Source organism: Vigna unguiculata, chromosome 3 (genome assembly GCF_037176805.1).
Source record: "Vigna unguiculata cultivar grain cowpea cultivar isolate G323 ecotype 2 chromosome 3, ASM3717680v1, whole genome shotgun sequence".
Classification (NCBI taxonomy): Eukaryota; Viridiplantae; Streptophyta; class Magnoliopsida; order Fabales; family Fabaceae; genus Vigna; species Vigna unguiculata.
In genome coordinates, this window is record NC_140794.1 from 19,288,803 (window position 1) to 19,301,742 (window position 12,940).

Consider the following 12,940-nt stretch of genomic DNA (forward strand, 5'->3'; position numbering starts at 1 on the left):
TTATTGAGGAAAACATCTTCCAAAAGAGATCAAGCTTCCTCCAACTCTTATGCTAAAAATGATTTCAAGAAAGAAAAAGATGAACCTCATAAGAGTGCCAAGGAACATGATAATGGCAAGGGTAAAGCATCTACACATACTCGCAACAGTGATATTAAATGTTTCAAGTGCTTGGGTAGAGGTCACATAGTTGCTCAATGTCCCACCTAAAGGACCACTATCTTGAGGGGCATTGATCATTATAGTAGTTAAGATTCAAACACTAGCGAAAGTGAGAGAGAGAGTTCGCAAGATTCAAATGGAGAGCATGCATAACCTTGTGAAAGAAAGCTTCTCATGATTAGGAGGCTACTCAATAATCACCTAGTGTTGATCGTATCACACAAAGAGAGAACATTTTTGATACAAGATGCAATGTTTCATGAAATATATGTTCTCTCATTGTTTATAATGGCTCATGTTGTAACTGTTGCAACACTAGATTGGTTGAAAAGATGAAGATGGGGATATCATAGTTAAGAATGAAGTGAAAGTGCAATTTTCCATTGGGAAGTATAAAGATGAGGTTTTATGTGATGTAGTTCCCATGGAGGCTTGTCACATTATTAGGAAGACCATGGAAATTTGATAGAAAATCTATACACAATGATCTTTCTAATGAAATCACCTTCCATCACAAGGAAACCAAATTTGTACTTCATCCTATCACTCCAAGTCAAGTAGCTGAGGATCAAGTACAAATGAAACTTAAGAGGGAGGAAGTAGAAAAAGAAAAAGAAAATTCCAAAAGTAGAGAGTAGAGAATTAGAGGTGGGGGAAATTGGTGTCCTTCCTCCCAAGGTTATTCAGCATGAGGTTCTGCTAACTAAAAAATCTTTAGAACATGTACTTCATGATGAAGAACCTTCTTACCTCTTGTTGTGTCAAGGAACACTCACATGCACTTCTAGTGAGTCTTCATCTAAGTCTTTACCTCCTTCCATTGAAAACCTTTGGAAAGTATTTAAGGATATTTTCCCAAAAGAAGGACCTCTTGGCCTTCAACACTTAGGAGAATTGAGCATCAAATTGATTTTGTACTTGAGTATGACCAAGCCAAGTGGCATGTGGTGTGAATTCATGGATCTTAGATCTAGATCTATATCTAGGCGCACATGTTTCACATTACATAACTTCATTTGCATTCCATTTCAAGGAGCATTTAACTTGTATTTGGGAGCTTGCTTTCTACTATAAATGAAAGTTTCCCCCCTCTTGTAAGACATTCTTGATTGTGCAATGTCATGTTGTTGAGATTACTCCACAAACATTCTTTGAGAGTTACCTAGCTAAAGCACTCTTTTAGAATCTCTTCTAGCCTTCCTCCTTTAAAGGTTGTCCCACCTCTAAAGTTGGCCCCACCTCTTTAGAGTTTTCCCATCACCACTAATCCTCCACCCCCTAAGCTTCTAACTTTCATTTGCTTCCACTCAAATAATCTAAGGAGTCTCCTCATTTCATCCAACATGTCCAAGATTTATCCAATAACCCTGTATAGATATGTTAAAATGGATTTCAACCCATGAGTCAACCCAACTCCCCATGGGTTGGGTTGAGAAAATTATTATTTTTTTCAAAAGTAGGTTGAATTAAACCTGGCTCACTTAACCCACGGGTTAAACTATTTGAGTCAGGTTGAAGGTGGGTTGACCCAAAATTCCCTATCAATGACACTATTAACTTTTTTAATTTTTTTCATTATAATTATTGACTACTTCTAATTATATAGGTTCATGATTTGATATTTTTAAATATTAGAATGTTGCTCAATAATATTTGAATAGTTTGAATGTTTAATTTATTTGTTTGTCAAGTTATATACGTTGATCTTTTATTCTTTAACTATTATCTTTATAATGATATTTCGAGAATTAGGTGAACCACTTGATTCTACTATTTTAAAAAATAAATCGAGTCAATTTACTTTCATTGTAATTAATAAATATATAAAATAAATTGCAAAATAAAAAATATTTGTAAGTGAATCAACCCATTAACCCAGCAACTCATGGTGAATCAGGCCAGGTTGCAAAATGTTTTGCTAACAAAAAATGAGTCGCGTTAAGCTAGTTTGTTTTTAGCTCAACCCGTGATGAGTCAACCTGTATGAGTCAGGTTGGCTCACTTTGACACCCCTAACTATGTGCATTCATAAACATGCACTAGTTTAATTTCTATAGTAAAAAATATCATCAACAACTCTATTCGTAACTCTATATTTTAAAATTTTAACTTATAATAACATAATAAAATACCCATTCTATATGTACATACACCTTTTGGACATAATGATGCATCAATTTAATTACTATTATATATTCTACTACACACAAATCTATTCATAACTATATATTTCATATATCTTTCAATAATTTTCATTAATTATTTAATTATTCTTTCATATTATTAATATTTTTATTTTAGTATTATGTTTATGAGTAATAAATAATTACAATACATAAATATACTAATATAAATAAAAAAATTTATTCAATCTTAATAATAATTGTACCTACACAACCCAATAGATGTGCTAAGTAATGTAGTCCAACATGACCCATTAAACCTCACCAACCTAAAGTGGTTAGAAGATATTTAAAAGATAGTCTAAGATACATCTATTAGAGCAAATATTTATATTAATGGTAATTGTGGCCAATCTCAATAGATTGATTATGTTATAATATTCATTGATACCAAATATCTAGAGAATATTGGATATTAGGTAAGGTTTCACATTATTATTATTATTATTATTATTATTATTATTATTATTCTATTACTATCATATAGAAGGTAAGTCGTTATTTTATTGATATTATTTGATATCAATTACTAGTTTTATCACATGAATCATAGGGTTTAAAAACCCTATAAATACACATGGTATTTCACTAAGAAATACACACTCTCATAATCATTCACTCTCATTCAAAACATCTTAACTCTTTTACTGACTTGAGAGTGGAAAAGTCTTTGGCAAGTAGATATTTTTGTGTCTCAACCCTTAGGAGCATCTAATAAAGGTCTCTCAAAGTCATCAAGATATTGTCACTTGTCCAAAGGTTTATCTCAAGTTTCCGGTAAAAACAAGAATTATATTATTTATTGACTAATCAAAATATTAAATATAGAAAAATATAAAAGTTTAGACAATAATTATTTCTTTAAATTACGTAGAAGAATACATGTGTAGAGTTTTATATAAAGCAAATTCCAAATATTATTAAAAAAAACATAAAATGTAAACTTGAATTTCAACAAATATATAGAAGATGATATACTCAGTTTACTGATAACCATAGTTCAAAATGTGCTACCAAAAGCAAATTGAGTAAAAACGGGTTCGTTTCACACCCATTGAAATTGGAGAAGGAAACTGATTTAGGTATATCTCCGAATGATAAAAAATATTATAATGTTTGAGTTACATGATACTTTTCTGTCTAGCACGTTGTTTGGTAGACAAACAATTTGTTATATAACTTCGTAAAAAGTATTATACAAATGTCAAAGTTTCTTCATGCTTTATTCTTGTTTTGGTAATCGTAGTATGGAAAACGGTTTTAACTTTTACAATAGTTATGGTGGTACCCGAGAGACTTTATCATAAGAAATTTATCCTTTGAAAAAAAAAGATTATGGTACGAGTTATAAAATAATGGTAAAATAAAATTAGTTATGCTCTGTCGATTTTGTTTATGTTATGTTGTCACGTGATTTTTTTTAGATCAAAAGCAATGAAAATGATATTATACCAAGCGGTGTCATAGTGTGTGTTGATGATACAGAGAAGTAAAAAGAAATTAGTAAAGATATTAAGGGTGTTGTGAGATCAAAAGTTAGTGGAATAAATAATATACAATCAATTAAAGGTCAAGTCCTATGTTGCTCAATCCATCGAAGATCAAATTTTATGTCACTCAATCGATATCGAAAGTCAAGTTATAAATATATATAGAGAAGACAGAGGAAACATAAAACGATATAAAATGATAGAGATGGCAATAAAGTAATTGCAGACATCATGGTGCAACTTGCAAATAATTAAAAGAAAATAATATTTTTACCGTTAATTTTGACAACTTTCTTTTACACCATCGAATATCATCTTTTAAATGGTTTTGAAATATTAAGAATGAGAAAATAAAAAAATAAAAAACTATTTAAAAGATGGTGCTTAAGATTGTAAAAGAAAGTTCTAAAAAATTTAGCATAAAAAAAAATCATTTTCCATAATTAAATTGATCCATCACCAGCGGTTACTTTGAGTGAGCATTAAATTAACGTTGTGAGAAGGAGGAGAATGGCGCAAAGCAGTGCAGCAAGGTGTGGTGGCGCGAGAGGAGGTGGAAGCATGGTCCCAAACGATGCCTTGTGGGTGTCTGAGACTGGTCTTGTAGTTCCCAACGTTGAAGTCGAATTAATTCTCAACGTGCCATTCCGGAATATGGCAGCGTCAGGTGAGTTTGGAGATAGGCCCAGAAGCTCTGCCACACTCAAATCAAAATCAAAATCAAAATCAAAGAATACAAGAATAAAGAAAATGGAAATGAAGGAACGTACTAGGACAATTGGTGGTGCTGGCGTTCTTCAAGTTACAGGCAGAAGGTAGTTGAAGGAGCCTACCCTCTTGAATGCCCATGCTCTTCGCCTCAGGGATCCCCTTATGGGTCTGCTGGATCGCAAAGCACAAGCACTTCGGGTCGCTGTTCTTTATCTCCAACGTCGCCGAGCAGCATTCCTTCGTCGGAACCGCCGCCTGCCCCGTCGCGAAGCTCAGACACGGAAGCACTTTCTGCACCAGCACGTTGCACTGCGATGCCAAATCTCCTTCCTCCGACACCCCCACACCCAACACAAACACCCACACCAACGCTGCTACCACTACTCTCATTCTCTTCTTCTTCTTTCTTACCTGATAATCTTGCTAATGCTTATGCTTGGTTTCTAGGGTTTGATGAGTTGATGAAGTAGTAGTAGTGAGTAGGAGCATGGGTCTCTGTCTCCAATGAATGCTGGCACAGTAATGTGTGTGGAGAGTGGGAAGGGTAGGTGGCTGTCCACTCTCTCCATTTACTCTTTACATCATTATTGTTTATAAATTGCACCTAGCTACTACATCTATAGATTTAAATTCATATACAGTTTTTTGGATGTACTACACAATGTGCATATATAGAAAAACTTGCATACTTCAAACTCATCATGTTTGCGTATGTCTTGTCTACCCTAGTACGGCAAGGCCCAAGTGTGAGGACCAAATTGGAAAGCTTTTCCTACTTCTATCTAATTCAAAATATTAATACGTTACATGTCTTCATCATCCGTTGTTTTTATGGCCAGACTTATAGTTAAATTACAGATCTTTGTCGTTTTTTTTTTTTTTAATTTGTAGTTTTGTTTTGTTTGAACTTTAAAAGAGTTTTTTGTTTTTGAATCAAAGGTAGAAAAGTGGATGTTAATTGCTCACTAATATTTCCTACTCATACATAGGTTTATTATATCTCATTATTCTTGATATTTAGGTTAGATATTTGTTTTTCATAATATATATAATATATAGAGTAAGTATAGTGTATAAATACTACATGAGAACATGATGTTTGTCTATGTTCTAAACATCTTCGTGATTTAACGCATAGGCTAAATGTGTTCAAAATTTATGGGAAAGATCATGGTTTAAAACATAGGCTAAACGTCTTCATGATTTAGCACATGGGGTAAACGTCTTCAAAATTTATGGGCCAAAAACCAATGGTTTAGCACATAGGCTAAACATCTTCATGGTTTAATGCAACTAATCGTTTCCAAAATTTATTGGCATAAGTAAAATTGTGGGGTGCAATAGGAACTTCCCAAAACAAAGTAAAAGTACTGGGGGTGCAAAAAAGTTAAAATTCGTGGGGTGCAGAAAACAAAAGCCCAAAAGTAAAATGAAAGAAGTAGAGGAGTAAGTGGTGAAAGCGTGGGTGTAGAAAGAGAAATGCGGTCTAGCCCAAACATAAAAAAAAAGGAAAAAGGTGAGTAGTGCAAAGGTGAACGTGTGGGTTGTACAAAGGATAATGCCCAAAAATAGAAAAATAAATGGAGGTGCAAAGCATGAGAATGAGGGGGTGCAAAGAAAAGCTAAAACTGTCCAATAAAATAATGGTGAAAAGAATGAAAATGTCGTCTTAAAAAGAAAATCAAAAACGGCCAACGGATAATATAAAAAATAGAAAAACTTAACAAATAAGAGCGTGCAGAGTGGAACTAGGAGGCGCAAAGAGTAGAAGCGGGTCAGCCCAACCCAGCTTCCTCTTCAAAAACATAACGACCATTTCTTTCTGCACCCCCCTTTTTTCCTACATTTTCATAATTTTGAAAACTCCCCTTTTACCCGCACTCACATTAAAAACCCTAATTACTGTCTTCCCCATATTGCCCTTTCTTCTGCTCGTCGTTGCACTACAGCCCATATCCACAGTTCTCCTCTAGTGAACATCACATAACACATCTCCTTTTCATTCTCTCACAGTTCGAAGCACCTCCCTTAGCATGTAGAATGTGAATTTGGATCAACCCATGTGGATTTGAAATCGGGTGAGTTATTAAGTGAAGCTATTGATCCAAAAGTATCAAATGGTGTGGATAAAGTGGTTATTGTTAAGTTGGGAAAGTTTAAAAGTGTGGATGGTGAAGGTAACGGTGGGGAAGGAATCCATCCATCTTCTCTTTTTCTTGAGCTTTGTAAAATGAATATTCACATTTACATAACTTCATTGATATCTTAATGTAAAGTGGAGATTTTCACCAAGTTTTTTTAATCATCATGACCTAATTCATGAATCTTAAAAGGAATCTTGATAATCCTACACCATGCTACAATTGGAAAACAGAGAAGACTCTTGAATCTGGTAATGAATTTTGATTTTCAAATCAAAAAAAATTCTCCTCCTCATACTTGCGCTGTATTTCATCTATCCACTTTTGTAAGTTTTTTTATCATTTTCATAGAATCCAATTGGTCATTCTGGCCTCCTTCTAGTACAATGTTGTTTCTCATGTTCCTCGTGGTCACCATGTGAGTTTTAGAAAGTGATCGCTTGACCCCACAATGGGTGTCAAAATGTTTCGATATGTAGGGATGGTTAGTCATGTTCTCCATGGGTCAGTCGTCTCATCTCCTGTTTGTCAAAACCGATTGAGGTACCTACTTTTAGTTTGACCATAATGCAAGATAATAAATGTATACTTAAATTTTGAAGTGTGATAAATTTTTTTTATCAACAATATACTAAAAGTAAAGAATTCTAAATGATTCTTGAAAATATTTTACAATTCAACATTTTCATCAAATTATTTATTTCTACGTCTAATACGTTTTTTACAAAACTTAGGTTCTATATTCATTTCAAAATCATCATCGGCGGAAGTCAATGCATTTTTAAATTTATTTTCTTTGTACTTTCCAAAAAATGAAAGAAGAACCTTTAATTGTTTAATAGCATCATCAACATAAAACAATGATAAAACTTGATTTTGATTGTCAAGAAAGTAAATTTCATAGTAGACTTAGTATCTTGAAGTCTTTTTTTTTCTATTTCTTAAGTCTCAATTTTTTCACAAAACTGTAGGGTTTATTTCAAGATTAATTATTAATAAAAATAATTAAAAATATTATTTTTCTCAACTCAATAGTAAGTATGTTTTTTCTTAAACTTGAATTATCTTTCTACACAAAACCCAACTTCGAATTATGCTCCAATTAATCTACCAAAAGACTAAACCCTAACATAATTAATAGTTTTGTAAAAAAATTTCAATTCCTCATCAAGATATATGCAAAAAAAAAAAAACTCTCGAAACCCATAGATCGAAAAGTACCAAAAAACAAAACTAAACAAAAGAAACATATTTCTAATTCTAATATAAATTCAAAACATAATAAAAAAAGCAGCAACACAAATAGAAATAAAAAATATACTAGCAAAAAATGAGGATGAAAAAATTGGTACACACAAACAACATAAGATTCAAGGAATATAATTTGTCAAAATCATAAAAAAAACTCTTAAAAAAGAAGAAAGTAAGGAAAAGTAAAAGAAATCAAAGAGAGATCAAAGAAGAAAATATAATCCAGATTAATTATAAGATAATAATAACTAATCATTCTCCTTCGTAAAAAAAATTATAATTTACTAGAAAAAATTAACTTAATAATTATCATTTTTAATACCAGTAAAAATTAACGGACACTAATAATAATGTAATGAATCTTCATTCTGAAACATAAACTTATCATTAATTTGATAGAGTTATATTAGTGATAAAATATTTTTTGAGATTTTTTTTTCTTAAACATAATTTTATAATTAATTTAATAGAGGTATATTAGTACTAAAAAATTGAGTCTTATTTTAAATATAATTTTGTAATTAATTTAATAAAAAAATATTAGTAGTCAAAAAAATAATTTTGAGACTTTTTTTATGAAGGTCTAAAGCGAGTGTTTTTATTTATTTTATCATTGAACTACCTTAAATTAATTAAGAATGTGTTTCATCTTTAGCAACATCATATATTTATTAAAGAAAAAAAAATATATAATTAATATTAAATCAATCATTACAGATTTTGAAATTAAAAAGCAAAAATTAAAGGATGAAAACTTCAATTACATATTAACATTAACTTTCTTTTTAATAAATATGTGTGATAATTATTAAAAGTCAATGTATTCAATTAACCAAAACATTAATGTATTTCAAATAAAATTAAAATTTTGGTACTGAAATAATATTTGTTTTTATTATAATACAATTGAAACATGATAATATCGTTGTGCTGAATACACTTTATCCATAATAAAATTTAGGTTAAATTATGGTTTTGGTCCTTATTTTCATAGCAAAATATTGATTTGATCCTTTTATTTTTTTATTTCAATTTGGTCCCTATTTTAAAAAATTTGATGCAATCAAGCCATTTTCGTTAGTGGTGCAACAACAATGTTAATGGAGGTGCCACATGTCAGTCCTTGAATTTTTTAAATTTTTTAATTTTTTTAATTTTTTAAAAAAATTATAAATTTACCATGTGTCAAGCTGATGTCGTGCAATGTGGCAGTGACAAAGTGATGTGGTAGTGACACTGCCACGTGTCACTATTATGTCAGGTGTCATCTCCTCATTCTCAATTTGGTTTGTGTATTTTTATTTTTGTCTCAATTTAGTCACAATTTTTGTAAAAATTGTCCAATTTCGTCTCTCACCAAATTGAAACAAAAATTAATTTTTACATAAATGCTATACAAATATTTTTATTAAATTTGATATTTTTATTCAAATTGATATTTTTATTATATATTTTTAACAAAATTAAGTTTATTTAAATTTGTGTTTCACATTCAACTTTATTTAAAATTGTTTTCAAATTTTAAATTTTTTTTTTATCATTACATAAACTAGTTAAAATTATTTTTAAAATTGTTATTTTTACACCAACTCAAACATTTGTATAGAAATTATTGAACTTTACACTATTTAAAAATATATAATTATTTGAAATATATATTCAAATAAAAAAATAATATTAAAGTATGATTTAATAAAATATCAATATAATTTATGAATTTTTTTCTATTAGCATTCTTTTTTATTAACAACTTTAAAACAATTTTAAATAAAATTCAATATAAAATTTAATCTAAATAAACTTAATCTTGTCAAAAATATTTACTAGAAATATTAATTTTGGTAGAAATATTTGTGTACATTTATATAAAAATTAAATTTGGTTTCAATCTGAAGGACAAAATTGGTTAATTTTTACAAAAATTAAGACAAAATTGAGACAAAAATAAAAAATATAGGAACCAAATTGAGAATGAGGAAGTGACACATGACATTATAGTGACATGTGACATTGTCACTGCTATATCATACTGTCACTATCACGTAACACGATGCCAGCTTGGCACGTGACAAATTTTTTTAAATTTTTAAAAAAAATCAAAAAAACATAAAAAAAATCAAAAATCCAGAAACTGACACGTGACGCCCCTTTAATTTTGTTACTACACTATTAAGGAAAATGACTTGATCGTATCAAATTATTCAAAATATGAATCAAATTAAGATAAAAAAATAAAGGAACCAAATAGATATTTTGCTACGAAAATAACGATCAAAAACATAATTTAATCTAAAATTTATTTTGGTAAAGATTTTAAAAGTAAGATGGAATATATGAAGGGATGGAGTAAAGAGGCCCATTGTCCCAACCGGTATCCGAAAGGATGAAATGAAGCAATAATGTCTTGTATTTTATGCTTTGAGTCTCATTTCCTCAGACAAACAATAAAGTAAATAGTGTGCTCTTTTTTCTCTTTTAAGATTGGCTTCGTCAAAAATAAAATTCGGAATTGGCGAATACCAGAACATTGAACCGCGCAAGGAAAGTGAATGGTTCAGTTAGAAGAAACCAAACGATTACTTACATAGCAGCTGTACCAGATCCGGCATCATAGAACAATTGTCAAAGAATCACAAGCCTAAGGAGTAAAAAAAGTTAAACACTCCTGTTGAAAAATGAAAAACTATTTAATTATTTTATTAAAAAATCGTTCTATTAAACATTTAAAATATCTTTTGTTTTTGTCAAAGTCAATTACTTACATCTTTGAATCCTCAACTTCTCAATTAATTGTTTATTTTTAAATCTCTTGTAACTAGTCAATAATTACAACTAGTCAGTCAACTTATTTGGAATACTTCAACTACCATAAAATTACATATTTAAACAAAAAATAATAAATATCTAGAATATTTAATATAAGAAAATTTTAAGCATAAAATGAATTAAAAATATAAAAATATAAAAAATAAAAATCTTAAATTAGACCTGAAATTAAAAAATTTAGTTAAACACTCCACCAGTCCTCATGAAATTCTTACAACAGGCCATAACTACTGTAGCAACACGTGGAGAAGCTGACAAACACCGACCGGGTTCCTTGTCCTTCAATTGCTGTTAGCATCGAATGGCTGAAAATATTTTGAATTATATTTTCTTAATGTATTCAGTAAACAAATTTGATTAGAATGGGTAGGATTTGACCGAGTAATAGAGGTGAGCACAGAGGATTATTCCCACCGGACATCCTCACTTTTTAAATTTCAAAGTGTACCCAATCCCAACACAACACGAAGACAGAGCCTGGTGCGACGTGCAGCGGTTTTGCCTAAACCACACCCCTAATTCCCATAATCTTAACATTAATATTATTAATAATAAGAATAATATTGAATGACATTTATTAGTGTCGTGCCCTCACATTTCTCATCACCAGCCACCAACATCTATCTTCTTGACATTAAAACCCCCTCACTAACTCACATTTCCAATCGCATAAAACGACCATTTCCAAAATCCTCGTACCTCTGTCTGTGGATCAAGCAATGCAAGGGAGCGAGAGGATGAAGAACCGATGGTTCATGTGGCTATTGGGGGCGTTGTGTATAATTGGAGCCACGCTCTTCATCGCTAGTTTCATGCAAACCTCTGAGAACAGTCTTCTATGCACAATAACCAGAGCGCAGCAGCGTTTAACAGGACCTCCCACATCGATGCAGCTCAGAGCGATACTTCACTACGCCACCTCGCAGATTGTGCCGCAACAGTCTCTTTCGGAGATCACCATCACCTTCGACGTCCTCCAGGCCCTTAATCGGCCCGCCAAATTCCTCATCTTTGGGCTGGGCCACGACTCCCTCATGTGGGCCGGTCTCAACGCGGGAGGCACCACGCTCTTCCTCGAGGAGGACCCTAAGTGGGTCCAGACCGTCCTCAAAGAGGCGCCGGGCCTCCGTGCCCACACCGTCCGCTACCGAACCCAGCTCCGGGAAGCCGACGAGCTCCTCTCGTCTTACCGCTCCGAGCCCGCCTGCTCGCCGGCCACTGCCACGCTCCGCGGCAACGAGCGGTGCAAGCTGGCGCTCCAGAACCTCCCGGACGAGGTGTACTCGACGGAGTGGGATCTGATCATGATCGACGCGCCGAAGGGGTACTTCGCGGAGGCGCCAGGACGCATGGCGGCGATCTTCTCGGCGGCGGTGATGGCGAGGGACAGGAAGGGCTCCGGCGTGACGCACGTGTTCCTGCACGATGTGGATCGGAAGGTGGAGAAGGCTTACGCCGAGGAGTTTCTCTGCCGGAAGCAGTTGGTCAAAGGCGTGGGCAGGCTCTGGCACTTCGAGATTCCTCCCTGGGCTAATCACTCTCGTCATGACGCGCGTTTCTGTTAGGTTTCACTTTTTCTTATTTTATTTTATTTTATTTTATTTTAACGGTGTAGTGAATACTGAAGAATAGTGAGAGGACCATATCTATATGTCATTATAGCTCTACCATTTTAGTTTACTTTTTTGCATCTTCTTAGTTTGAACACAGAAAAAACGGTAATCATTACAAGTGGACGGTGGCGATGAAGAAGGCTCCGTCGCACTCTACCGACACTTTTTCACACACGAGAAACTTGTGGGTTCTGCTTCGTTCCTTTTTCGTTTGGCTTCTGTTAACACCTTATTACTCTAATTTGGATTGGATATGGCGGTTAATGTCGATTCTGTTTTGTCCTCACTCATGCTTTCCGGTTCATGTGAGATTAAACTGAGTTTAAGTTAAATAGAGTTTATAAGTTAACAAACTCTATTTATATCTTTAACCTGGTGACATGAAAAAGTCCAGTTAATTTCAGAAGTAAATATATCATTGAATATAAAACATTTATGACAATTTTGATGGAAAAAATTAGGCATGCTTCTGTGATAAATTCACTCACTTTAGTATAACAAAGCAGAAGTCATGAAAATTAGAATATAAGATAAAATCATAATCAACTTATAACATTTTGTGT

At 32.4% G+C, this 12,940-nt stretch overlaps 2 protein-coding genes across 2 annotated transcripts; one reads left to right on the forward strand and one right to left on the reverse strand.

Moving 5' to 3' along the window:
* Window positions 1-3,881: 3,881 nt before the first annotated feature.
* LOC114179270 (non-specific lipid transfer protein GPI-anchored 1-like) lies at window positions 3,882-5,102 on the reverse strand. Its single transcript, XM_028065536.2, has 2 exons — window positions 4,606-5,102; window positions 3,882-4,529 (listed from the first exon to the last, which is right to left on the reverse strand). The coding sequence occupies exons 1-2, from the start codon at window positions 4,934-4,936 to the stop codon at window positions 4,318-4,320; spliced, it is 543 nt and encodes a 180-aa protein (XP_027921337.1). The 5' UTR covers window positions 4,937-5,102; the 3' UTR covers window positions 3,882-4,317.
* A 6,209-nt stretch (window positions 5,103-11,311) lies between these two features.
* LOC114175018 (arabinogalactan O-methyltransferase 1) lies at window positions 11,312-12,647 on the forward strand. Its single transcript, XM_028059773.2, has one exon. The coding sequence runs from the start codon at window positions 11,484-11,486 to the stop codon at window positions 12,327-12,329; it is 846 nt and encodes a 281-aa protein (XP_027915574.1). The 5' UTR covers window positions 11,312-11,483; the 3' UTR covers window positions 12,330-12,647.
* The last annotated feature ends 293 nt before the right edge of the window (window positions 12,648-12,940 follow it).

Excerpts from the sequence above, each read along its gene's own strand:
- LOC114179270 (XM_028065536.2), bottom strand. The coding sequence starts at position 4,936 with ATGAGAGTAGTGGTAGCAGCGTTGGTGTGGGTGTTTGTGTTGGGTGTG. Across the intron at positions 4,530-4,605 it reads CAGCACCACCAATTGTCCTA|AGCTTCTGGGCCTATCTCCA; the intron begins GTACGTTCCTTC and ends TGAGTGTGGCAG.
- LOC114175018 (XM_028059773.2), top strand. The coding sequence starts at position 11,484 with ATGCAAGGGAGCGAGAGGATGAAGAACCGATGGTTCATGTGGCTATTG.